The following is a 26527-nucleotide window of genomic DNA, read 5'->3' on the forward strand; positions in this document are numbered from 1 at the left end:
TGGTCCAGTCTTGTAAAATGTAACCCTGCCCCAACATGTCAACGAGCTCAGTTCAAGAGCGAATCATGAAGACTCTTGACGCTCTGATACTCCACTCACGTTGGCTGCCGAATTTGACGTGTCAATATGGTTACGAATCAGATCAGCAACCCTGCCTTTTCTTGAACTCAAAACTCATGTCCATTTCGGATCCCGGATTTTCTCCTCTTCTCTTTTCCCCCCTCATAATTTCATTCCACGTTTAGCGTGTTCTTAAATCGACTTCACAAGTTCAACATGTCAGCTGCGGATAATCAGCCGCTCGTTGCTGATGAGAGTGAGAATGTAAGCAGCTGATATCATAATTGATTAAATTCTCTGACAGAACATAATTTCAAGGTCCTTGAAGATCACGACTCTGGACATGACGAGGTACGTGCAATCCCTAAACAGAATGCTCTGAAACGGGGGACAAACTGACATAGTGCCTTCTCTACCTCAGGAAGTGGAGTCATCAACGCAAAGTATAAGCAGTTCCATTCTTCAGTACCGCCAGGAAAATGGGAGAACCTATCACGGATACAAAGATGGCAGTGAGTTCAGTGATTAGCAGAGTTGACGGTGGCTGATCACATAGAATACAATGTTCCAAATGATGAGGAAGAGAACGAGAGACTCGGTATGTAAGCCACTTACTTAACCTGATGATATCCTTGCTAAAGCACATAGATTTGCAACATGCTCTGTTCCTTCGAACCTTTGATGATAGACTTGGCTTTGCCCCTCCGTGTAAGCCTGAAGCCAAAGTCCAGCATGTTCTGGATGTAGGCACTGGCACTGGAATCTGGGTCATGGACTATGCAGATGACCATCCAAGCGCGGAGGTTCGTTCCTCAACTATTCCTTGCTAGCGCCAATTAACTCTCCCAGGTAATTGGAGTCGACCTGTCTCCCATTCAGCCCAGCTTGTATGGATTCTTACTCCTCTTCTCCTCAATTAGCTAACAGTATCAGTGTCCCTCCAAATGTCCGATTCATCATTGATGATATTGAAGAGGAGTGGCAATACTCTTCAAAGTTTGACTACATCCACAGTCGCATGATGAACTCTAGTGTCGCGGACTGGGAAAGCTACGCTACCAAGATCTTTGAGTGCGGCCCTTTACATATTCACCCCTTCACCCTACAAAGCTGACTCACACTAGGAACCTGGAACCAGGTGGCTATGCAGAGCTACAGGAGATTGATGTCTTTACCAAATCCGACGATGGCACCTTGACGCCGCAGCACAATCTATGGCAGTGGGCCCAGCTTATCTACGATGCATCTGTCAAACTGGGAAGACCATACTTCGACCCGAGCAACATAAAGGACGTTCTCACCAAGGTTGGTTTTGAGGATGTAACGGAAGCAAAGTTCAAGTGGCCAAGCAACCGATGGCCCAAAGACAAGAAGCATAAAGAATTAGGCGTGTGGAACAATGAGAATGCGAATTTCTTCCTTGAGGCTGTGGCGATAGCTCCACTGACGCGGGCTTTGGGATGGTCGAGAGAAGAGGTCACTGTTTTCATCGCTCAAGCCAGAAAAGAAGTCAATGACCCTCGGATTCATGCATACTGGCCAATGTGAGTTCGGACCTTATCGCCATCATGCTATGTGAGCTAACTCGTGTCAGCATCTCGGTATATGGCCGCAAGCCCGCGAAATAATCTCATATTATGCTCTCACAAGAAAGGATCAATCAAAACAATTGAGAGTTGAGCACTGGAAAATACAAGCTCGTCACGGACTGGACTCAGATTTCTATATTTTTTTCAGTTACGGAAATAATCATTCATTAATTTCTGTTGATGGATCATGGAATCGCTAAACTTTTACAACTTGGAAGTGCTCTCCTCACGGCCCTTGAGGTTGATGTGAGGAGTGTCATTGGCAGGTCGAGTGACAGCGTAGAAAGCAACGCCATGCGACCTGGTGGAGAACTAAATACAGATCAGCTATAGTTCGCAAAGCTATGGGGGGAGGGGGACTGACCTGAGCCTTGGAGCCAACGTGGAAGAAGGCCCAATCTCCAGCAACAAGATGGTGAGTGATACCGGTAGCCTCATCCTATCCGTTGTTAGTATCATGTACTTTCCAAGCCGCGGGGAGGGATCTTTACAGTCACGTCAATTTGACCACTGAGGACATATTTGGTCTCCTCGTAATCGTAGGATCCATATCGTGTAGGGCCAGGAACGACCTTGTAGAAACCAGTGGTCAGGTAATGGTCAGAGTCATTACGCTGACTCTTGATAGAGTGGAAGTCGGCAATAATAGCGCACTCGCCATCGGGGATGGGGATGTGCTCGTGGCCGGCACCCTTAATAATGGTAAGAGGAACGATCTTGTTTGACACTATAGATATGTTAGTGAAATACCCTTCTGCCTTTCAAATTCAGGGTAGCGTACTTTTGAGAGATTTAGTATAATTGCAACAACAAAGAGAGACAGGAATCGTTCAATGGCAACTTCTCTGCTTTGTTTATATAGATACCAAGCCATGACGGAGCATTCTCGGCATATACGCAGCGTAGCACAAATGATACGGGATACGGCTCCGGGCCCGTAGCTCCGTGCCTGACAGTTACGCAGAGAGCTTATCTGTAGCTGCACTAAACTCAAAACAGGAGCAGTGTCGCTTAGTCGAGCTGGATCACGACAAAACACATGATCGGGACCCCACCGTGTTTCGCCGGATTGTTCCATTAGCGGTGAGCAGGCCTATCGCTTATCGCTTATCGATCAAAACTTTATCTTATCAGAGCTCTTGTCTTATCTCCTACCCTGGGGCAGATAAAACAACAGCATATTAAAAGTATTAAAGATACCTACTAGAACTACGTCTTTTTATTTATCTAATAAGTAAACATATAGGTTGTATCCAGTAATCTTCAAGAACTCTCCTCTTGTCCATACTGCAGAACTCCGTCACAAAACGAGAAGGCTACCAAGTGCGGAACATCTTGTGTTGGTCATTCAAAACCAATGCTCAACGGTGTACAGAATCGCGATTGAGACAAAAAGAGAATCACTCAACATCAATGTGTATGGTCGCTTCTAAGTTCTCTTGACTGACCTAAGCTCTCAGCTACAATACTCAACTGCAAGTAAATGATTATATTTGTCAGCGAGATAGAAGTCGTAGCTAAGACTTGACGACCCGCGTGGCATAGAGTCCCCCAAGCAGCGACTTCGTTGCAGGTCACAAGGGGCCTTCACAAAGCGGCTCACCAAGCAAATATCCCAGCAAGGTGATATAACATGCCATTTTCTTAATCGTAGCGCCACTTTGGTATGCTTTGGCACAAGCATTACCGAAGGTCAAGCCAAGTTCCCCAGAAAGTGGCACGCTCCGAAGACTTGCCAGCCACATCGGAGTTGCCCCGCTACTGCTTCGCTTTGCTTGTGGAGAAAGTGGACCGGCGAGCTCCTGAAATCCGGGGTAACGGGGTAAACGAATGATGTTCTTCACACAATAGCCCAGACCGATAATTGCTAGAGAGTCATTCGTTTATAAGAAGCCATCGTCAAGGGGTAAGTTGAAAATTGCCTCGCTCGACTGTCACAGCACGAAAAACCCATATCTACACAGCAACATCATCAATACCTCAAGCATTCTGGTGTCAGACCGCTAGCAATGGGTAAGCATACAACTGCTTACAACAGGCTGGTCACTGTCGCGGTCGCCTTTGGCTCCCTGGTAAGTTACCATGACAGCTCTTCACATATAGCTGCATCATGCTCATTTTATCCAGACATACGGCTACTGTTCCTCCGTCATCGGCAGCACAATCGGACAGCCAGGATGGTACAACTTCTTCGACTTGCCTCAGGCAGGTGAGCCTGGTTACAGTACCAAGACGACTGAAGCTATCTCGACCGCGAATGGAATCTATAGTGCGGGCGGCGCCATTGGCACGCTTTTTGTTATGTGGGCTGCTACTGCGCTGGGCAGGAAGCGTTCTATTCAGATTGGTGGAGCCTTTGCGTTGCTTGGAGGAGCGCTTCAGGGCGGTGCAGCAAATTTGAGGTGAGTCTTGTCTATCTTCTCACAGATCTCTTTCAGCTATGTAGAAAACTGACCTGGTATTGCAGCATGTTCCAAGCAGGCCGAATCTTGGCTGGCATCGGTATCGGAATCCTCGTCACAGTCTGCCCAATGTACATGGGAGAGCTCGCACCACACGATAAACGCGGATGGCTAGTCGGACACCACGCCATATTCCTCGTATTTGGCTACATGCTCTCGGGCTGGCTCGGCTATGCCTGCTATTTTGCAACGGCAAGCATGCCCGACTTTGCTTGGAGATTTCCACTGTGCATGCAATGTCTAGCTCCCACCGTCCTTCTGGCAACGTCTTTCTGGATCCCGGAGTCTACGCGATGGCTGTTGCAGAAGGGCCGGATCGAAGAAGCATGGACGGTTGTTTGTAATTTGCGAAAGTCACCGGACGATCCAAATGACCTAGTCGCTCGCGAAGAGATCTACCAGATCAAGGAACAATTGGCTCTGGACTCGGCTAAACTCAAGGCACTAGGCTGCGGACCTTTCATGGCAGTACTTAAGAAGAAGAGCTACCGAAAGCGGTTGGCAATAGGCTTCCTGACACAATGGGGCGCTGAGTTCGCTGGACCATTGATCATCGTAAGTTGATGCTTGCTACTCTCCACTTGCTTCAAAGCTCTAACACTATCAGAACAACTATTCAGTCATTCTTTACACCAATCTCGGTCAAACTGGATCTATGCCTCTGCTCCTCTCGGCCTTATGGCTTACGACCGCTGGTGTCATCTACAACCCGCTCGGCGCCTGGCTTCACGACAAAATTAATTCACGCCGTTGGATGTTTATGACCGGCTTATTTGGTTGTTTGATTACCACGAGTGGCCTTGCTGCCTGTATCTCCGAGTTTTCTGGAACTGCCAATAAGGCAGGTAATGCAGCAGGCGTCTTCTTTGTCTTTCTGTACCTGGCATTCCAAGGGTAAGTCTCCCCGCCTGAACTAGGAATTTTCGTCAGCTGACAATTTTCCAAGAACCTTTTGTGATACGACGATGTACATCTACGTTGCAGAGATTTTCCCAACCGAAATTCGCCCTATCGGCATGGGCTTCTCTCTGTTCGGCCAGTTCACGAGTACCATCATTCTGCTTCAAACAGCGCCCATTGGGTTCGTGAACATCGGCTGGAAGTATTACCTGGTCATCATTATTTGGTGCATCTTCTTCATACCCATCGTGTACCTGTACTTCCCCGAGACTGCCAAATTGTCACTTGAGGAGATTTCTGCCCGTTTCGGCGATGACGTTGCCGTTCATGTCAACGATGTTCCGGCCGAGCAGCGCAAGGAGCTTGACGAATATATTGGAAAGTTGGATATCACCCATATGGAGGAATCAGCAGATAATAGCAAGGCTATGATGTAGTGCTAGGATGTAAGGAACCCAGGCCTTTTGCCAATAATTCACTTAAATCTACCAGTCCTCTTCCCTCTTAAACAAGAGTCATTGCAACTTTCTCAGTCTCCCCCCACATATTCTCCTCTGGAAGGCTTAGCTTTTGCCTTTGCCTTCGCTCTTGCTTTCGCTTGAGCTGCTCCCTCCCCCTAATAGATTCAAAGCGAAAATCCGAGGGCTGGTCGTATGCTAGTATGATACGTCCTTGGCCGACTCGCTGGTATTCATTTTCGCGCCGACCTGTACCCCTGATGATCAGAAAATAGACAACTGGGCGGACACCCTGCTTATTTCGGTAGGCTCTCGCGAGCCGGAGTACTTGGCAGCGTTCGAGGACATCTGTTTCTGGTTCTGCAGGCTGTATATCGAATCCCCATATTGCCTCCCATCGTTCTCTCAGCAGCATCGTCGCTGCGTGCTTCAAAACTCCAGAGGCCTTAATCTCTCCACGTCGGACATTCCCAAATGAGTCTGCCTGCTCTTCCTCGACGATCGTGTCCGTGATCTCAAGGTCCAACTCGGCACAACGGCGAATCTCCCCGCGGTTGTCGACACCCATGGTAAAGAAGTTATCGTAGTAGATTGGCCCCGTGATCGAAGCCCAGCTCCAGGTAGGAGCACCTCCTGGTAGTCGCTTGGCATGGCCCGGACCGCTTCCACGCCACATCAATCCGCATGGAATATCCTCCTGCCACAATCCGGCTTTGTACTTCATTCTTGACCGCGAGGCGACATAAGAGGCCAGGCCAGCTACCGCGGGGAGCCGATCTGTTTCTCGCGTGAGGTCTGTCGATGTAAATTCCACTATCCAGTCATACCAGGTGAAGGAGAAGTCTCGGATCTCCTCAGAGTCATACTCCGTAAGAGACCAAAAAGACCGCCTTTCGGTGCGTGGGTCGAATGCATGATCGGTCTCACCGGTCCGTATCGATTCACTCGTGTCAATCGCTTCAATCAGCGTTCCGCAATCCCACCACAAGCCGTGCCGACGGCTAACATAGAGGCCACGAGGGGAGCAGAGGCCCTCCTGGAAGACCCATCCCCTGGACCGAAGCCCACATCCACTGACGTCGACAACGGCGTTGGAGGTGGGACCTCCTACAAGAACCACTGATTCTCTGAAGCCCGTGTCTGGAGATTGGGTCGCTGAAGCAGCAATTTCCATCAAGTGTGGCGCCGCCATTTCTACCATTCCTGAGCCACAACCTGCTGAATCCGCCGCGCACAAGTTGAGGCTACTACATCGGTAAATATCCGCCATTAGGGCTGACTGTTCCACCCAATCAGTTTCGTCATCCTGAATGATGCAGAGGGCGTCAATCCAGATAAATTCAAAGCCCAGATTGCGAGCGATGCGTACTGCATCCCGGAGAGTCTCAGGCAGCTCTGAGATGGGGCGTCCTCTAATGAAGTCGTCCATCGTGTCCCTGGTCAGTCTCAAGGGAAGATCGTTCCCCCATCGGTAGCTCAGAGCGACATAGCGTTTATCTTCAGTTTGCACATCTTCTTTCTGGGAAATATAGAGAAAAACGTCATCGTTTTTAATCTTGAGGGCCCGTTTAGGCAGCGCGGTGGAGTGCCGTTGGGGACAGTGTTCATGTTCCGTTTCACAGTCACTTATCCAGGCCTTGATTTTGTCGATTGCTTTTTCCTGCCAGGGATAATCTCGCGACGCAAGATACGGCTGACGACTAACATACAGTTCGTTCCACATGGGTGTATAGACAATTCCATAATCTAACCAAGAAAACTCTTTCGGTAATTCGCTGCTATAAAGGGCAAATTCGCCATAGATGTTTTCCTCGTCAGTGTCTTCCCCGTCTGTGCCAGCCGCTCCGGGATCATTTGTAAGCCTGACACAGAAGCTGTTTTTCTTGAGCGACAAAGCAAGCTGATAATGAGTGAATTCGTGCTGGACGGCAGCGCGATCGCATATGATCTGATTGAAAATAATAGCGCATATACGGCAACTGGCCGAACCATGTCCTAGCGTAGACAGAAGCCCATCACGGTGATTTTCAAAAATCGTGTATTCACCTGGAGAGCCGCTTGCTGGGTGTTCAAGGAGCTCCAAAATCAGTGTTTTACAGTCTTTGCAAGTATGTCGCTGGAACTCGGGAGTGTGGTCCAGAGCAGGGTTAAGTTGGTACGGGTTGAACTCAGGTAGATGAACTGAGCTGGTCTGCAAGATATGACGCAGGTGGTTCTCCTCAGCCATTTTCAATATTTGTGTCTAGACTAACGATAAGTGGAAGAGGATTGGATCTGAAGTGCGGATTGAAGAAAAAAACAAAAAGAAACAAAGCTGGAAAAAGAGTGTCTTTCTGTGTCTGACCTAGGTATTATGATATGATCATGACAGATCCCCGCAATAGTTTACCTGCAACTCGCCTCATTTTCAGGGACTGCATATGCAGGCACCCCTCAATATGTATGCCGATAACACACAAGCCAGTCAGGAGCAGAACGTCATGTTAATATTACATGAAAGCTTATGACAGATAAAGTAGTAAGTAGGCGATTGCATGATACCCCTTCATTGCAAAGCATCCAGTAATCCACTCGTGGTGATGGGTCTGATTGGCTAAATCCCTCTAATTTCTATTTGTCCACGTGTTACTGGCATGATTGCTGATATGTCAACATGCGCTTTTTATTCTTGGACAAGACATTTACTACAGTGAGTAACCAGTACAAAAGAGGTGGCCAAGATTGACAGCTCCCCTTTAGCTTACACGACCCAATGACCAGTTCCCTGAGATAAAATGAGTAATCTCGGCACTGAACCGCTGTTTCATGGTTGATGCGAGGGCGTAGCACCTTGTCAACCCCGCAGTGGCACGCTCCGGTTCAGGTGGCCAGACTAAAATCGGCAAATGGCACCTGACCCCACGGGGTTGAGTCCTTCTCCGCATCATGCTTCCCAAGCTACGCTCTTCTGTCTTAGTGAGATTCCACCCGAGTCTCTTGAAGAGAATGTATGCACTGTAAAAGTAATCAATGTCCAATTCCGTTGAGCCTGAAATCGATTTCTCTGCTTCGTCATATATATGCTCCCCCAAATCTCCCAACATGGGCTCCATGATTACGACTAGCAAAGCCTCATTGCATTATCAAGACTATGATAGTCTGCCGGACCCAAAAAGAGCCTGGGCGGGCAAGCCAGGGTCTAGGGAAGAAGGTCTAGGTCGTCTCGTACTACTCACACCAGAAGTGGTAGCCAAAGCGGCATCATACATCAAGACAGGCCGCCGTACCTCGTTAAATTGGGAGCTGACCAAGCTGGACATTGCCAACTTCAATCGAGCCCCAGCCCAGCATCACATTGTCTCGCTTTTAAATGGCGCCGCATATGATGATGTATATATCTTCAACCCTCAACAGTCGTCTCAGTGGGATGGACTCCGCCATTTTTCTGCCCCTGCTCCAACTCCCTCAGACCCAAATCGTCGCCTCTTCTATGGAGGAATGACGTCGGGTGAGATACAAGACAGAAACAACACTCGCCTAGGCATCCAGCATTGGGCCAAAGAGGGCATTTGCGGTCGTGGTGTTCTCTTGGACTATGTTGAATACGCTCGACGTCATTCAATATCCTACACGACATTCTCAGATCATTCTATCCCGCTTCATGTGCTCCTTGACGTCGCAAAAGAACAAGGCGTCAAGTTCCTCCGTGGAGATATCTTATTCATCAGAATCGGAGTTGTTAAGGAGTGGGATCAGCAGATGACAGCAGCTGACAAGCTGGCTTATGCGCAAAGCTCAAACCCGCAACATGCCGGAGTCGAAGGCACTGAAGAGATGTTGAAATGGATATGGAACCAAGGCTTTGCAGCTGTGGCAAGTGATGCCATTTCCTTTGAAGTATACCCTCCGCAGCCGTCTTATAGGCGAGGAGAGAATGCATCAGTCAAGGGTTTATTTATGCATGAATATCTTATTGCAGGATGGGGTATGCCGGTTGGCGAGCTGTTTGATCTTGAGGGCCTCAGTAGCATTTGTCAAGAGGAGCAGAGATGGGAATTTTTTATAACATCGGCACCTTTAAACATGCCAGGAGGCGTCAGTACTCCTCCAAATTGTATAGCTATATTTTAAGGCCTCAACCTCATAAATACAGTGGTAGGATAACTCCATGATTTATATTACAGCCCTTTCGTTTCCAGTACCTGAAATACCTTGGTAAACTTGTGAGCCAATCCCCAGCATTGCAGCTTCTTCAATATCTCTTGTGCATCGGTGCTGATGGCAGGGACGCAACCGTCGGTACCAATATCCGGAACAGATCCAGAGCTAGCAGGTCCTCCAACCTCAATCCATTTGACAACGACTCTTCTGTGAGAAATATTCTGATCATGCAGATCCAGCCTGACACTTTGAGTAACCTCCATTGGCGACGGTCTAGAATGATCCCCATAGGCAGAGTACGCGATGATGAAGATGTAACCCATAAAGACTCGCATAATCTCGCAAGGGGCAGACACCAAGTACTCATTAGCGATTGCGACGATTTGGGCTGCGTGCCAGCATAGTCTCCTTGCTGTCTTTGGATCTCTGTAAAATGTCAACTTGAGGCGTTTGCGGGCTACCTTGATTCCCTCATGTACTCGTGGTTCCGTTGAGATGAGTCCCCGTACGATGGATAGGATGAGATCGAGGACGCCATTCGCCGCGCACAAGTGCGAATAGTGGCAAAGAAGACTGGCTATACTGTATTTCTGTCAGTGTATGGTATTGAAAAGAGAACCCATTACTTACTTGTAGCTGGTGAGATCGCTCGTCGATGATGGCAAAGACAGAGACTCAACCAAGTTATTCAAGCCCTTGAGCAGCGACCTCTTCGTGTCTTGGTGCGCAGCCACAATTGATCCAAGACCGAGATACTCTGGCATTGCGACGACCTCAATTTGCCAGAGATCCCAGAGCAACCGCCCGATCACCTGCGCACAGAGCCTCTTAGCCCAGGATCCCAAAGACGATGGCAGTTCACGCCCCGCTAGTGCCTGCTTCAGTACCTTTGACAGGTTTGGTCTTGAGTCGTCCTGGCCAAGACGAGACATCAGAGCAAACCAAGCTCGTGCTGAAGTGGCATTCCACATGGATTCAGGGCATGGCAATTCTGATGGCAGTTCGCTCAAGTCAACAATTCCTCGACGACTCGTGAGAGTACAAAGGCTACAGTCATACTCAAATGCTGCCCAGGCTGCCCTCCGTCCCGACTCCATCTTGATCCAGTTCTTCCAATCATTGGCGAGAACAAGATCGTCCTCGGAACCTCGAATAGTCTCGTGATCCTGACTCAGAGTGATCGAAGAACGAGGGTTCAACAGACCGATCCCTCGTAAACCACCGATCAGCACCCCACGAGACCTGTCTGCATTCTGATACAACTGTCTTTTACCTGACCCGAGTGAATAGATCTGGTAAAGACAGAGCGCATTGAGGTATGAGACATCACTGTAGTTGGTAGCATCTGAGGCACCCTTGGATAATCAGTATTGCATACAATAAGGAGGAGTGAGAACGAACCATCCAGTTAATCATTGTAGAGCAGATCTCACTCAGTGCTACTGAAAGCTCGTAATCCGACTGGCTATCAGAGAGCAATGCCCCAACAGAGGCCATGGCCGTAAGAAGAATAGGCGGGCAAGCCGACATGGTCCAAGTAGGTTTGTGGATAATCGCCTGGATATCGTGGAACCGAGAAAAATAAGAGTCAACAAGACGTTGTAGACTACAAAAGGCCTGGATAGAATGAGGTTCTCGTAAGGTTTCAAGTTGAGGAAGGGGATTTTCAGACAGAATTTGTATGAAGCCCTTCACAAGTGTTGTCTGAACAGGCCTTGGTCTGTCTGTCGGACAATAACCGTTGAGAATATCGCGGAGTGGAGGGAGCTGATATCGACGCGGAGATTGCTTATGAGCCTGATCAAAAGGCCACGCAAGCGTGTTTTGTTCCATGTCGGGTTGCCCTTCGTCTTGTGAATCCCGGCTCGACTCGCCAGTGCCCATCTTGTGTTGCACTCCATTGCCAATATCACCGCTATTAGGCCCTCCCGACTCGGGGACTTGCTGGGCTGTACTGGAAGACCAGAACTCTGGTATGTAGCTGTTATAAAAGGTATCAAGCTGGAAGCCCTGAGGGCTGTTGCCAATGTCAAAGTTCAACCAGTCAAACCCACCAGTCCGAAAGCTAGTCTGTCCTGGAAGCATGGACGATGGAGAAAGAGCAAAGGTATCCTCAAAGACTGTATGGGCTGGATCCACTGGAAAGACATTGAAGGGCTGTGGAATGTCTGTAGTTGGTGAGGCAGTTGCCTCATCATCCAGAATGTAAAACGGGCCAACCTGGCAAGCTTCATCCGTGATTTGAGCACCAGGTACTTGATGGACCGTAGATGTCGTTGGCAATGGAATAGTCCCTGTTGAGTCCCCTAACGAGAGGCTTTCGGACCTCATCCCATGTTGAAGGGGCGAAGTCTCATCATCCGCTTGAGAAGTCATCGACTCATCATGTTGTTCTTGTGTTTGCTGCGCATTGGAGGTTAGAAATGACTGTCCCGTAGGAGAAGCGCTCCCATTCGGCTCCCAGCCATCCAAATCATTTGTCTCAGGATATTCACACTCCCTACCCGATCGCATGCAGCCATTGCAGGGCCTTTCGCGATTACATTTCGCCTTCCGTTCAACGCATCGAAAACACGACTTCTGACTTGATCGCCTAGTTTGCTCCTGGACCTGATGCCCGTGACGCAGGTGACGCAGCAGAACGTCGCGTCTGCTGAATGTCTTTGAACAATATGGGCAAGGGATATGCTGTCTGTAATTGGATGCAGAATGCGTGAGCTGATGTCGATGGAGATGGCTTGGACGCGAAAACTTCAAAGTGCATTCTGGGCATTGAAGGGCGCGCTAACGGCATTAGTAGAGGCATAAGGCAGAAGGACATTCGATTAGGGACATACAGTAGAGTTTGTCTCCGCCATCATGGATACATTAACAAACGACTGGCAAAATGGATATATACAACGTAAAAAAGGATAATTGAAACTGTTGACGTTTATTTCCCCAGCCTAGCAAATACCTGGAGTAACGAGTTCGCGGGGTATCATCACGTGGCGATTGTCTAGCACCAGTACTATTTCCAACTAGCCAAACCAAGCCAGGAGACACCAATGAACCTCGCCAAGTTAGTAGACTATGTGTTCAATAACGTCCTTTTACTGGTTAATTCTATTTGTTCTAACATTAATCATTCCCCGAGATACCAATGGTAATATCTCACAGGCAACATCGCTTTTGGTATCTATATCTATAGTATGCGCAGGCTCCAAGCATTATATTACAAGTCTCGCTGAGATATCATGCAATCATTTCATACCCTGGGAAAGGTATTCCTTCGTGTTGGAGAAAGTCTCTGACCCATCGTAAAACCAAGGTTCGTCACGCATCTCGTTTTCCTCCTTTGTAATCACAAGCGGACGGCCTGTATAGTCAACACGAAGGCCAGGATAAATAAAGCTCTTCCAAATGTAAACTAACATGTCGGAGCTCTCAAGGCTCTCGGCGATATGCGGCCCGATAAGTTCTTGATGCTTGTCCGGCAGAACAGACCAATGCAGACCAGGGTATAGATGGTGCACGGTATGATAGCCATTGTTGAAGCACAAGTAGTTGATCGTTTTGCCAGTAAAGTTGCGCGCAAAATTGTACTTGGAGCTCATGTCGCAGCCGTCGTGCTGAAGGAAGTTCAATGAGAGGATGCAGTACTTTGCATAGAACTGTGGCAAAAGGGCAAACCAGATCCATCGACGCCAATCGATCAAGATGAGCACTGCAGTAGTACCCCAGACGGCAATCTCTTCGCGGCGGCGCTGCCTCACAATAGGACGATTCAGACGGGCCTGGGCCTCAAAGTACAACTTATCATCCTTGTTTCCCGACAACACAACATGCCAGAAAAACAGGAGGCCGTTCAAGAGGTTCCAGCTATATCGAACTTTAGTGGTGCGCACTGTTTATGCGGTCAGCAATGTCATATGTGGAGAAATTGAGGTATTTAATTTCCTGTCAGACGATTGAGTCTGAAAAGGAAGGACGTAAGCTGCTACTTACTGACATCTCTTGCTTGCTGAGGGTATTTGTGATGCGACAGATTGTGACCTGGGATGAAGACGGTGACAGCGCCGCCGTACTGAAGAGATAAGCAAATCTGGTAGAAGTTGTTCCAGTTCCTACTCCAGAAGACGGGCAAGTGAATCGCATTATGCGTTGTCACAGCGCCCATGAAGGACAGCTGGAAGAGCGACAACCATAGTGTAAGCGAAACCCAGCCTCCCGCCAACGGCGATGAGAAATAGTGCCAAGTAATCACAAAGACGAGGAAAAAAAGAAAGGTAGACACGATGCACCGGATATCCTCGTTATGTCTCATGCCGGACCGCACTGGCGATGGCGGTTGCTGCTGGGCGGGTTTCTCAGCCATTATGCGGTGAAGGAGAGCGGCGATGCGAGTAATGGTTGTGCACAATGAGAATATAGTCAGGGGCTGGGCGCTTGAAAATTTTACACGTAATCAAATTGAGGGATACTAGTGTCACGTGACTCCCGGTAGTTCCGGGTAGATCCTACTCCAGACGTAAGCATCGTACGACTTTTGTTATTAAACGTACGTATTCCATTTATTTACCAGCCGGTCCTTGTCGGACTTTGTGTTCAGTTACTCCTCGTGGTCATGTGTCGGGTTGATCTTGTTCTTTGGGACTAAGTATTGGTTGTTGTTCTTATCAATCTGCAGCTCCACTTATTTACCGAGCTATACTAAAGACATTGAAACCAACCTGTCCTTTCCTGCAGACGACAAGACTTGCGGTAGACCATTCTTTATCTTGAAGCCCGTTTTATCCGGTTCGCCATGATCTGGCTAGCCACCACACGACATTCCGGATGGACGGCTAACCCCAATTTGAGCATGAGCACGAGCAAAATGTCCTCACGTGCTGTGCCGTTGGTGCGCAAAACAGCAATCCAAGAGGATACCAACCGTGTGACAATCACTCGCACCGTTAGACAGCTTATGAAAAGTGCAGAAAACGCCCTTAAAACTAGCAAGGTCCTAAGTAACGTCCGAAACGTGTTGGCGAGAGACGGAAAATGGGTTATGTGAACCCCATCCTTAGGAAGGACAGTCACCATATTTCCACGTGAAAGTACAGTGCTTAATGTTCCCAACTGTGCACGTGTATCTACTACGCTGTCTCTATATAACTCATTGTGGCGATTGGTGTGAAAACAGAGAGTGAATTGGTTAAAATACTATTGATGAGCAAGATGAAATTGGCTTGTAGATGAAGATATTTCAAGTAAGAAGATGCTTGTGAGATAGAAGCTAAGCAGAGTATCCACTCTAGCTACCCTAAAAGAGAGGGTTCGATGAAAAAGACAATGCTCAAGAGACAAAAAATGGGAAATGTCATTATATATTTCATTATACTAATCTAACGAGAGCCGTTATCTGTTATTGAGATTAACAGTCTAACTGACATTTATTATTTTCTTGCTATGTCGATCTAACTGCTGCTAATTGCATTGAGAAGTACTGACAGTTTCACTATTCGAATTACCAAGAATAAAGCCCTTATATTTTCGCAAAACATAAGTTAACTACACTAATCTTATTGTAACTCAATCTTGTCTACAGGTTATTGTTTTGTATTATTTCTCAGGTTAATAATTTTTCAGTAAGCGAAGCGTCTCAGGGTACGTAGAAAACGTCGGCCTGACGTTTGCTGGATTAGTGGAGCGCCCCGCTAAGTTAGCTCAGAACCAAGGCGAGAACTTTGATCTGCTTTGATTGGCTACACCGTATTGTAAAGCGGAAGCATCGGGATACGCGTATAACAATGCTTGGCAGCTGATGGATATTATTCACTCCGTACAGAATACCAAATTACACAATCCGCCAAGGCCTATTTCGCTTGACAAACATTTTAACGCACAGCAGTCTGTATCTTCCCAATGTTCCACGAATTTTCTTGAGTTCCGGTGAGAGCGTATACAGTCGCTTACTATATCCCGAAATGTCAGTCATGTTACGTTCAACAAGGTCAAACTGTCTTACCACTTCAATCCATCTCGCCATCCACTTCTCCACTGCGTGCTTTGCCTCGTCAACAAGCCCGAGTTCTGTATTTCATTAGCCACAGTATGCAATTGTATCATCAGTACCACTACATACCTAGCAAGAGTTGAACTGCGCCGCGGATACCCGAGTCTAAAGCCGAGGCGATCCAAGCGTGAGTGTACGAGGTATGCTCGCCAACAAAGATCATCTAGTCAAAGTTTCAGAAAAGGAGCCGCTAAAATTGACGAACTGCTTACCTTGTTGTATGTCTTGAAGTACTCTGGTATGTAGAGCGAATGCTGTCCAGCAGTCGGGCTAGCCCAACTTCCAGACTCAAGAGGGTCAAGCGCCCAACATCTTCTGTTATACTTTCCAGTATACAGGTCTCTGGTGAACTCTCCATGAATCTCAACCATGGCCTCGAGGACCATCTGGACATGATCTTCCTCCGACAGGCTTGCCAGCTGGACTCCCATATCACCACTGATATAGCTTGCCAGAATGGTAGCAGGGCCCGTACCATTCAAGTTGTAGGATGGATAGCAGATACTGCCAATGCCCGGAATATCCGTAGTGGTACTGCATCCACCATAGATTGGGTTCTCGTAATGTTCCCAGAAGCGCTCGGAGAACTCGAGAGCGACCTTGCAGGCAGATCCATAGTTAAGCTCCTTGATGGCGTTGGAGATTGTTGCGGGGAGCTTGGGAAGGCGCCACCTGCGGACAACGGAGAAGGGCACTGCAATTACAGCGTAGTCGAAAGTTGAGTTCTGGAATGTTGTATCGTTGTACTTCTTGCGCCACTGCAATGTCACCTTCTCTTCGGTCTCGTTGTACCTGACACGCTCAATTTTGCGCTCCATTGTCGTAATGTTGTCGACAAGAGGATGGAACGACAACGGAAGCCTGTTGAGACCACCATCGATAGTCTTGTAGCTGGCGGCTGAGAAATACATTCCTTCATACAGCGAATCCCAGAAGCTAGAATCAGACCAGCCACCATTCATGTCAGTGCTGTTGAGGCTTCCTTTCAAGTAGTTGACCATGAAGGCGTATTCAGACCATTGATCACCACCAAGACCATTTAGACCAGTTTCGAGCCACTGCTTATGAGCTTTGAACATGTTCTTCGCCATGAGAGTGCTGAACTCCGAACCAGGCATGAATGTATCAACCTTTGTCTGGAGATCTTGGGTCATGGGATCGTTGACACTTGCAGGACTGAGTGACGCATTACTCTTAATTTCCGCTAGTGTTGGTGGCAGTCCGCTTGGTAGCTTGAACTCGTTCTTGTATGAAAGGCCATTTGGGCTACTCTGGAGCCAAGGAATGAAGTCAACACTGAGGTTCTTGTCGTGGTTGTTAAGCTTGTTCATCTCTTCTGCGAGTTGAAACACCAGCTGATGGTCCGTGATATTAATTGTCTCGTTGGTCTCAGGACTCTTGTAAGTAGAAGGGAATCTCATGGGTCCCATCTCTTGATAAGAATAGTCAAAAGGTCCGCCAGTGAGATACTCGGTATGAACGCGGCCACCAAGTCGATTGCCAGCTTCAATGATACTGATGTTGGTCATGCCTGCTTGTGAGAGAACCAAGTACGTCATCAACCCCGACATACCCGCACCAACAATTGCAACGTGCTTCTCTTTGGCAGCGTCGGCATCGAGTGCAGAGAGGCCGGTCTTGGAGAGATGCTCAACGCCGTCGAACCATGGTCCTAGTGTATCAATACCATTCTCGGCATTCATGAGAATTGAATCTGTCACTCTTATTATTAGCCTCCAACAACACGGGAAGGACTATGACTCACCTGTTCCCCGCTTCTGAATATTCCGACGCCTGACACGATGAAGCCTTTGGGGCTCACTGCGTCCCACAAGGACATTGTCTGAGGTCCACGCTGAAATGCAGCCATTGTCGTGTGAATCCTCTGGTATTATCCAGACTAATCGGGACACGCCTTTACTTTCGGTGACGGCTATCGTATGGTGGGACTCAGTCCGAGACTTGCTGCTACAAAGACCATAAGTGAATGACAAAGGACCTTCCGACGCTTGATCAAACTTGACGTAGATATTCGTCAAGTGAGAAGTTGGGGCCCCTCTGGTATGTAGTTGGACGGGTAGAGAAGAGGCTATGACGCCCCCAAGCCCTAGGATAACATTTGCAAAGGATTGTTTCATGGTATTAAGTGACAACCAAGGTTCATCGACAGTAATGAGGATGACTGGAAGAGGGGATGAAATTGTCAACTATATATTACCTACGATAGTCAATCCACCTACTCTTTCCTGTCTGAGATAAGATAGGGTAACGGCAGCATCAGCGACTACAACTCTCCGAAAAGGGCTCATTGACTAATATGCAACGAACTTTTGAACATCTTTTGCCCCGTCAGCGCCGCTAGTTCCCCGAAGCCATGATAAGATACCCAAAGGCGTCGGCCAAGTCAAAAACTCCGTCTAAATCCTGGTTGTATAAACGCGAGGCATGTCGTAAGTGGTCAGAAACGTGCTGCAGCAAGATATGAGGTGCAGACGCGATGGTACATCCGAGATCGGGCATTAACGTTACTTCCGCTTATCAGGGTTAAGCTAGCTAAGAACGACAATTGAGGTTACGACATATGCTTATCTTTAAACGGTGAGGAATTACTAAGAAGACAATGCTGAAGGGCGCGCCGACGACCCGAAAGGCGGGCGAGTTGATGCATGTCGCTTAGTGAAAACCCCGCAGATAAACCACATGGACTGGGACATAAATCTGCAGATCTCCATGTCAAAAGATAAGCTTCCGGCTAATACATCCCAATCCGTGCATACATGTCGATAAGAGATCTTTATCTATCAGAACATATATTTGGATTACTAACATACTCGGTCTAATGAACGGGCGACGAGATCATAACAAGTGCAGTCATCACACTCTGTCCACTGGTCTGGAGCATTGCAGTAAATCTTGCTGTAGCAAAGAGCATAATCTAGAGGGCTGGGAGGCCTAAAGGCTCTGGGGGGCATTCTCATCAAGGGACGGACATCTTGCCGTTGTAAAAGAAGTCTCAGCCCATCAGGCCAATTGCAGCTTGCATGTAATATGTTGCGCCGATATATATCCGTTTGCGAAATATCTAGAAGGCGATCCTCTTCTGTCAGAATAGCTTTAAGTCGTCGATGATCTTTCGTAATGACAGATAGAAAAAGCTCTGAGAATCCAAGATCTGCAACGAAACATCAGTACTTAAAATATCTTGAAACACAGGCAATAGTAACATTACCTTCGCACATCTCGGGATATTTACAAAAGGTATTTAACTCTCTTGTTAAATTCTCTCCATCGTCAAATCCATGGATATTCAGATATTCAGGTCCAGTATGAGCTAACTCAGTGTTGTAAAAGTTTAAATCGTGGATCGTAACCAATTTATAGATGCTCGGAAGAATCCAGAGGTTGCAGTAATCCATTGATAATGTTAACACATTGCTGATTCATGTTAGATCAGTGACGGAGCCTGGACGGACTTAAATTTTACAAATCGTAGAAATTCGATGCCGCAATGGGAACACCGACATCGGTCAGGTAAATTAGTATTTTGCAAATAGCATCGATTACTAAATCCTTTGACTTTAGTCCCTTTCCGCATTTTAAAAACGTGAGGCCAGCCTCCAAAGTTGTCAGCTTAAAGTTATCGAGAAACCGAGACAGGAAAAAACAGCAGCGAACTTACTTTCAACCATATGTGAGCGGCATTATTTCCGTCTTGGTCGACATCAAAAGGCGATGCCTTTCTGGATCTGTAGATAACTTTCAGCTCTTTGATAAGACTATCTACCAGGTGATCTAGAGCATTCCCGTTTGCGCGACGATCGAATATCGTATTGTATCTTCGTGAATATGGGTCAAAGAGTACAAAAACTGGACTACTCTTAACAATGTTACAAGGCTGCAATCCAAAAGAGACGCCATACGGTCCACCGGGGTATTCTTGCGTGAGTGAAACAATGAAAGATTGGGAAAAAAAAGGATAGAAGCCCGAAGTATGTTGCTGAAATTCTCGAGAGATTTCTCTTCGACTTCTGAAAGAAAATGCACCCTGGGCGATGATTTGCTCTTGCATCTCCTTGTCTTGACACGGTCAGTCCTCCCCAAAATCGGTATGTGCGACTTGCCGGATGATTACTAGTCTTGCAGTTTGAGGTGCCACATATACAATCCATGTCTGCCAGCTTCTTGCAAAGCCTTCTTTCTAGCTCGGCGCTCTGTAGATAATGAGGCGTGAAGTGGGCGCTGGTGATGTCTTTGAATGATCGCCCACTTTCCGAGTCAGAGGTCTTTGCTTCTGCAACCCCGACGGCGGACTGGTGGAAGACGATACTGTTGGTGCTGGAGGTTATAACATCTTCTGTCCTGGATGGAAGAAGTTGGAGGGTGCTAGGTTCGACTTTGGGGCCAATAGCATCCATTCTAGCGGTAATGGCTTTCAAAGTGGTCTGAGTATTGATGTCTAGTGCTTCAAGTGATATTCTAAAAGCCTCCAATTCGTCACTCATGCGGATGTTTATGTCGCTATTCGTCTTAGCTATAAATAAGATTTTGAATAATGCGAGGGATCACTCACAGGTTGAGGGTTTGAATAAAGCTACTGAGCGTGGCGTTTGCTCGTGAGAGATACTCTTCCAGTTGCACCAGCTTCTTGCGATCAAAGGGATATCGCGCGATCAGTTTCTGCCTCCTCCAAACGTCCTTGACCGGTGATGGGTCTTCAGTCGGCATTAACTCGTTCAACAATGTTTGGAGGCATTGAAGCTGCATCTCACAATTGATCAAACTCAATTGGAAGCCATCGATGGCTGGAGAATGATAATGACCAAGCTTTGATGCACTCGATTGAACGGCGAAAATATGGAATTTGAACAGAGCCAGGTTTTGTGTGACAATTGCGAGATCATCTTTTCTGTTTTTGATGGCGCTGAAGTAAGTGTGAAGACCGCCGCAAACGGTAATTCCAAGTGAAACGAGACCAGCGACGCCGGTGGCAATAGAGAAGGGGTCACCCATACTAATCTGATGGAATTGAAGAGAAGTATTAAATGACCAGCGGGGTAAAATGGTTTGGATTGTGCTGACTTTTATTTTGGTACTCCAACGCTGGCTGCACATTTGGGCTTACAGAAAGGCAGACAAGGCAGATTCGCCTACAGGTCCACGCTAGAACGAATACAGGTGGAGAGATAAGATAAAGATAAGCAAGAGGTTTCAATCTGCAACGGAAAAACAAAATTTCCCACATTTCCCGAGGGTAGTTAACGTCTCCTAACCTGTTAACTACTATTAATGCACTTATAATTCTCAAGATATTCTTATGATCTTCAACGTCTTTCCCTTTAAGCATTACAGACAATACATGCCCGACAAAATATCTAAGCAAGTGTGATAATTGTAGAGGCTGAAAAGTGCGTTGTTCAAGATAGTCAACGCTAGGTATTCTTCATGGTGCTACGATGCTTACGAGTCACAAAAAAGTACCTGCAAGATAAGGCATATATATTACATAATATATGTAAATGGTTTACCTGTTTTTTTTTTTAAAAAAAAAAAAAAAAAAAAGAATTATACATATTTTACCTTAGTGTTTTAGAAACAGGGACCGAAATGCAATTACTCGCCCATGGAAGCATGAAAATCTCAGATATCAAGGTCCGTTACATTACGGAGATACGTATTGACATCAAACTTACTCTGTCGTACCACACTAAACGTTTCGATTGAAAGCGGTTCGGATAAGGCACATTACAAGTCCGTATCCGTAGGATCCCAAGTATAATCACTGCTTTTAAACGGGCTACGTGCTATACTGTATGCTAACGTTGAGTGTATCCGCCGGTATTAATCTAAGTCCGTAGGACTATTGACGCAGCATATCGATACATTTGTTAAGCCAGGAGGCTTGAAAACAGGTATCATACCTATTACTCCGCGTCGTAAGCTTACGATGTCCTACTAAGCCACGATCCTATTTAACGTATGTCATGTACTTTGTAACGACACCCAAGATATAACCAAGTCACTGCAGGTTGTTCTAAGAACTTAAAAGCCATCATTTCCCACTTATGGTTTCCAACAAACTGATGTCAAATTAAGTTTCTAATTCTCAACAAAGTCAACATGTTTTCAATTACAGTCTTTATTATCATGCTTCTTGCCTATGGGGCATGTGCAACATCACAAATCCATATTCTTCGCGTCGCGCATCAAGAACGAGGTATACTCACATTGAGCTTTGATCCCTCTAAATCTAGAAACAGAAGCATTCGACTAGTCGGTACTACCGAGGCAGGATATCAACCTGGGTGGTTACACAGCAGGGGAGAGTATCTGTACTCTGTCTCGAGAACACATTTTCCTGACAACTCGTCGACGAGTGGCGGTATCTACGCATTCAGAAAGCTACATTATGGCGGTCTTGAGTTACATGACGCAGTAGCATCTCACGGTGATGGTGGTGTTTACCTTGACATTTCAAGAGACGGAAAAACGCTATCTTCAGCCAATATGTGAGCAATGAGCCAAGACATTTACCGTAACGATTCACACTTCTAACGCAATCACGCTTCAGCGACGGCTCTACAGTCTCCATATTCCCACTGGCTTCTCCTGGCAACTTTGGCCACGTTGCCAACGTCTTTCATTACAACCTCACACATCCTGGCCCTGGAGCTGGAGATTCTCAGGAAATTTCCAATCCACATGCCGCCATCTTCAGTCCTTGCGGAAATATTATGGCTGTCCCTGACCGAGGCGCTGATCGTGTTTATATATACCAGGTACACGATGCGAAACATATCGAACAGATTCAGAACATTACCCTGTTACCGGGAACGGGCCCACGCCACATCCTCTTCTCCCAAGTCAGCAAAGAGAAGACAATGATGTTTTTGGTTTCCGAGCTTGATAATACTGTCAATGTCTTCTCGCTTGAAAATGATTCCGCTGGTCATCATGGCAGGCACTTTGACCTAAATGAAACCTTGCGTATAACCCATATACAGAGAGCATCTACTCTCAATGATTCAAGCAAGCGTACAAAGCCCGACAACTTCGATTTAGCCTCCGAACTTGCTGTTTCGCATGACAAACGCTTCTTGTATGTATCAAACCGGAACACGGAGTCAGTTGATAAGGTGGACACTATCGCTGTATACTCTTTGGATGGATATTCCAAGAAGCCACTGCAATTCTTAGGTCTTAACAGCACCTATGGTAAAATACCTCGGCACTTTTCACTGTCACCTGATACTCGCAACGAATTCCTTGCGGTTGCAAACCAAGTTACGAACGACCTTTTTATCCTCAAGAGAGACTTCCGGACAGGTTTTCTCGATGGCATTGTCGGAAACTACAGTTTCGGAAAGCTTGATCTGACAACCAGAGTTGGCCCGATGGCAGTTATATGGGATTGAGCCGTATCAGCACTGAGGACTTATCTAGTTGTTGAAGATTGTGGTGGAGATCTATGAGTAGACCAAGACGGGGTGCATGAAAGTTGATAGAGAACTCTATATCTAGTTCAACTGAGATCTTCTCTATCTTTTAAAGTTACTCAAATAACACGAAGGCGGCAACCGAGAGGAGCCATCCATTTTTGTACAGGGCAGTGCTGGAAGTTGCGATCGCGTTACTCCAAATTGACAGATAGTCTCTCGAATAAGAGCATTCTCGTTGACGCTAAGCTCCGAGAGCTTGTCGCTGATCCTCGGGTGGACTATGAGGCATCAGCCCCAGCACTGAAATGATTGCACCTGAGATGCATGAACGCATCTTCTATTGCCCTGTCCAAGATCAGACCCTGTTATGCCAGTCATTGGACAAGATTCGCGCCCACGTATACGAGAACCTCGAGCAGTTTGAAGCAACCAAGGGCAATATGACAACAATCGCTCTGTTCCGCTATGGCCTATCAAACCATTCACCAAACACGATCACTATCTATATCTCTGTCAACTGCAGCTCGGATGAAACCAAGTGGGAGAGTGTTACTGCCTCCATTGAACTCAATATCGGCCTTGTAAACCCAGCCTGGAAGAGAGCACGAGTCTCTATCGAGCAGAATGTCGGTATGCAATCAGCGTTCACAATCCACCAGCCAAACCCTAAGTTTAGGTTGACAAGATAAATTTGGCAAAAGGTATCCTAAGTTGAGTATAAAGTTATCCTCAGCCATCCTAGACTTATGCTAAGTTACCTAAGCCTTTTTGTCACTTAGGATCAGGGTACTGAGTTTTTTTCCCCTCCACCAGGGGTGATAGAAAACGCGTTCATACAGCTCTGGTGCAATCATCTCTACCTGTATTTCAGTGCCGGGGCTGATGGACTCGGCGATATCCTAAGTAACTGATTTCCAGACACCTCGAACTCTTTCAGAACAAGGCGAGATAACAAGCAATGTAGGAAGAGCTGTACCAGGGAAGCCCTGTTGTTCTCTCATCTCAAACTCCACTTTGGTCTCGGAATTGACGTTGTTGCGATTCAGAATTTCGTCAACATCTCTTAAAAGATAGAAGGCGACGGGTTGACACTGGCAGGGAACCTGGTTCGTGACCGTTGGAGGTGAAGGGGGCGGAGAGTTGGCCAGGCGCATCGATACTTTGCCGAGATCGGGTTAGGATGGTTCTTGGGGCTTATAGTAGTGCTATGGCCAGCACTTGCACCGCTCTCGTTTGAGATGTTCTGATGGCGGCCGTTTGGGAGATTCGTCGTCTTTGTCCTCTATTGTAGTTCGGTGAATTGATTCGTAAAGAAGTAGTACGCCAAAAGTGATATCAGGTGAAAGTGTGCGTTCAGGTGACACTGGATCTCACGTCGGAATTGTCGCGAGGACGTCGTGGTGGTAGTCAAACTGGCGAGTGCTTTGTGTGAAGTCTTGTGATGGAAGAGGAGCAGAGATGAGAGAAAATTAAAGGAGAATGAATGAAGTTGATATTGGGTGGTCTGAGTCATTGCGTGGGCACTTGGCCTTTGTGCCCATGATTAAGATCTATTCAACAGCTCTGATTGCCACGGACAGTGAAAGCCTTGTCCTTACTACCCTATGGGATTAACCTTTAGGCTGTAATGAATGAAAACATGATATTCTTTTAAGCTTTTACCTAGAAGCTTTCTTGATAACAAATCAATCTGGCGTGCGAGGTAAAGTTATGGGGATTACAGAGTTTTATTTTCATACTCCAACACAGGGGATAGACCATGGCTTGCGTTGATGTAGACAAAGGCAGATTGGAAAATCAGGCGATTAATCAGAAACCGCCAATGTACAGTACCCAAGACATGCATCAATGCCATATTTGTCGCAAATTATAAGAGGTTTAACAGACTCTGAGTATAGATTGATAAAGTACGGAGTAGAATGGTACTACTGAAGAAAGCCATGACGAAATGCCAAGCTTCGTGCTCTCTTGCCATAGATGTACATGGGGATGGTAGCCATGGTGAGTGCTATAGTTATACCGCCAATCACAAAGAAGGCATTCCTCACACCTTGGTACTCAATCCAGTCGTTCATATAGAAGCTCATGCCAAAGGCAAAAACATTCTTGGTAAAGCTCATCATTGCGTATGCTTCAACAGCCTCACGACGATGCGAGTCGACGACATAGGAAACAAGGCCAACGATGCCGAATTGGACTCCGAGGTTGATCATGCCCAAGCAGACGATGACAGGGATAGGCCAAGGCTCGCCGTTCGAAAGGCTCTGGCCGTAGCCAAAAAAGCCACTGCCGCCAAGTGTAGTCAGAAGAACGAGGATTGGAAGACGGAATTCGGGTTCTGCGACAAGGAGGAGTCAGCAAAAATGTTCTATCTATTTTTCTGGTCAGTGAGCAGCGGATGACTTGCCGTAGATTCCCTCATTTCTCCTAGCCATAAACGTGGCCAGCCCATCTACCATGAGACCAGCCAGCGCGGTTGCGATAAAAGTACCAACAAACGATGATAAGTTAGTCAACCCCACCTGGGCAACATTGAAGTTGTATGGAGGCTCGGTAAAGATTTGCGAGGCTGTAGATGCAAGCAGCACTAGCCAGCTCATGCAAATGGTCAACTGGAAGCATCCCCAAATAACCACGGGAGAACCAAGCATTTTGAAAGGTGCAAACATGCTATACCAGAAGCCAGAAGCGTCATAATAACCGCTCCAGGGTCGAAGAGTATAGATGAATGAGTGTGCTTCAGGGATAGGTGCATTGTCACAAACTGACGCTCCGTTTTCAACTTGAGATACACACTCCTTCTTGTCATCCACAGCAGAACGTCCCTCCACATGAGAGTCCACTGGGACGTCTGAGCTGATGGAGCGCTTGTAAGCTGTCTCTGGCATGAAGAAGAAGGTAAGTACAAGCTGAAGCCCAAATGCACCAGCCATAGCCCAGAGGCAAGTCTTATAGCCGTATTTGTCGATGATCGCGCCCGCTGGTGGTAAAATGTCAGTATCGGTAGACTGGCAACGATGAGGACTTGGACTAACCGATGGGCGAGGCAAGGTTGATGCCACCAAGAACACCCAAGTTAAAAACCGCGTTCCGGAACCCTCTTTGATGAACAAACCAGATATCAGAGATCGATGCCGGAACCAGAGCCTCCATTGGCGACATGCAAAAACCCTGGATAGCACGGGAGAGGGCAAGCGAGATAAAGTCCTTGGCTACTGCAGTCCAGATCGTTGAGCAGAGGAGGCCCAATGTGGTAATCAGGTACACTGGCCGCTTGCCGATCATCATTGCCAACGAGTTACAGAAGAGGTTACCAAACGCCAAAGCAATGAGGAGAGACCCAGTGAAACCCAGACTGAACCTCTGAAGAGGTACGTCAAACTCCTCAGCAATGGGCACCAATGCTGGACCGAGAAGAGGTCCTATAGCACCGACACAGGAA

At 47.1% G+C, this 26527-nt stretch overlaps 12 protein-coding genes across 12 annotated transcripts; 5 read left to right on the top strand and 7 right to left on the bottom strand.

The window, feature by feature from the left end:
* Positions 1–192: 192 nt before the first annotated feature.
* On the top strand, positions 193–2220 carry FVEG_13295 (hypothetical protein). The gene is made up of 9 exons (XM_018902668.1): positions 193–324; positions 379–411; positions 482–572; positions 617–658; positions 709–863; positions 910–947; positions 994–1131; positions 1185–1604; positions 1655–2220. The coding sequence occupies exons 1-9, from the start codon at positions 277–279 to the stop codon at positions 1686–1688; spliced, it is 999 nt and encodes a 332-aa protein (XP_018761457.1). The 5' UTR covers positions 193–276; the 3' UTR covers positions 1689–2220.
* Positions 1854–2523, bottom strand: FVEG_13294 (hypothetical protein; the record flags this gene model as incomplete). The annotated part of the gene is made up of 4 exons (XM_018902667.1): positions 1854–1961; positions 2014–2088; positions 2141–2376; positions 2400–2523. 4 exons carry the CDS (start codon positions 2521–2523, stop codon positions 1854–1856), a joined length of 543 nt encoding a protein of 180 aa, XP_018761456.1.
* A 1135-nt stretch (positions 2524–3658) lies between these two features.
* Positions 3659–5448, top strand: FVEG_13293 (hypothetical protein; the record flags this gene model as incomplete). Its single annotated transcript, XM_018902666.1, has 5 exons — positions 3659–3721; positions 3777–4051; positions 4117–4666; positions 4719–5005; positions 5058–5448. The coding sequence occupies 5 exons, from the start codon at positions 3659–3661 to the stop codon at positions 5446–5448; spliced, it is 1566 nt and encodes a 521-aa protein (XP_018761455.1).
* Positions 5449–5515: 67 nt separating this feature from the next.
* Positions 5516–7696, bottom strand: FVEG_13292 (hypothetical protein; the record flags this gene model as incomplete). Its single annotated transcript, XM_018902665.1, has 1 exon — positions 5516–7696. The coding sequence occupies one exon, from the start codon at positions 7694–7696 to the stop codon at positions 5516–5518; it is 2181 nt and encodes a 726-aa protein (XP_018761454.1).
* Positions 7697–8550: 854 nt separating this feature from the next.
* FVEG_17484 (hypothetical protein) lies at positions 8551–9579 on the top strand (the record flags this gene model as incomplete). Its single annotated transcript, XM_018906737.1, has 1 exon — positions 8551–9579. The coding sequence occupies one exon, from the start codon at positions 8551–8553 to the stop codon at positions 9577–9579; it is 1029 nt and encodes a 342-aa protein (XP_018761453.1).
* Positions 9580–9626: 47 nt separating this feature from the next.
* FVEG_13291 (hypothetical protein) lies at positions 9627–12123 on the bottom strand (the record flags this gene model as incomplete). Its single annotated transcript, XM_018902664.1, has 3 exons — positions 9627–10191; positions 10240–10964; positions 11011–12123. 3 exons carry the CDS (start codon positions 12121–12123, stop codon positions 9627–9629), a joined length of 2403 nt encoding a protein of 800 aa, XP_018761452.1.
* A 562-nt stretch (positions 12124–12685) lies between these two features.
* Positions 12686–14004, bottom strand: FVEG_13290 (hypothetical protein). Its single transcript, XM_018902663.1, has 2 exons — positions 13597–14004; positions 12686–13495 (listed from the first exon to the last, which is right to left on the bottom strand). The coding sequence occupies exons 1-2, from the start codon at positions 13964–13966 to the stop codon at positions 12852–12854; spliced, it is 1014 nt and encodes a 337-aa protein (XP_018761451.1). The 5' UTR covers positions 13967–14004; the 3' UTR covers positions 12686–12851.
* Positions 14005–15430: 1426 nt separating this feature from the next.
* On the bottom strand, positions 15431–17787 carry FVEG_13289 (hypothetical protein; the record flags this gene model as incomplete). The annotated part of the gene is made up of 4 exons (XM_018902662.1): positions 15431–15666; positions 15719–15812; positions 15862–17363; positions 17415–17787. 4 exons carry the CDS (start codon positions 17785–17787, stop codon positions 15431–15433), a joined length of 2205 nt encoding a protein of 734 aa, XP_018761450.1.
* Positions 17788–19129: 1342 nt separating this feature from the next.
* Positions 19130–20659, bottom strand: FVEG_13288 (hypothetical protein; the record flags this gene model as incomplete). Its single annotated transcript, XM_018902661.1, has 4 exons — positions 19130–19264; positions 19329–19726; positions 19782–20167; positions 20220–20659. The coding sequence occupies 4 exons, from the start codon at positions 20657–20659 to the stop codon at positions 19130–19132; spliced, it is 1359 nt and encodes a 452-aa protein (XP_018761449.1).
* A 1134-nt stretch (positions 20660–21793) lies between these two features.
* Positions 21794–23061, top strand: FVEG_17483 (hypothetical protein; the record flags this gene model as incomplete). Its single annotated transcript, XM_018906736.1, has 2 exons — positions 21794–22155; positions 22218–23061. The coding sequence occupies 2 exons, from the start codon at positions 21794–21796 to the stop codon at positions 23059–23061; spliced, it is 1206 nt and encodes a 401-aa protein (XP_018761448.1).
* Positions 23062–23390: 329 nt separating this feature from the next.
* On the top strand, positions 23391–23774 carry FVEG_17482 (hypothetical protein; the record flags this gene model as incomplete). Its single annotated transcript, XM_018906735.1, has 1 exon — positions 23391–23774. The coding sequence occupies one exon, from the start codon at positions 23391–23393 to the stop codon at positions 23772–23774; it is 384 nt and encodes a 127-aa protein (XP_018761447.1).
* A 1236-nt stretch (positions 23775–25010) lies between these two features.
* On the bottom strand, positions 25011–26373 carry FVEG_13286 (hypothetical protein; the record flags this gene model as incomplete). The annotated part of the gene is made up of 3 exons (XM_018902660.1): positions 25011–25423; positions 25577–26065; positions 26121–26373. The coding sequence occupies 3 exons, from the start codon at positions 26371–26373 to the stop codon at positions 25011–25013; spliced, it is 1155 nt and encodes a 384-aa protein (XP_018761446.1).
* Between the last annotated feature and the right edge of the window lie 154 nt (positions 26374–26527).

The sequence above is a fragment of the Fusarium verticillioides genome, chromosome 6 (assembly GCF_000149555.1).
Source record: "Fusarium verticillioides 7600 chromosome 6, whole genome shotgun sequence".
NCBI lineage: Eukaryota > Fungi > Ascomycota > Sordariomycetes > Hypocreales > Nectriaceae > Fusarium > Fusarium verticillioides.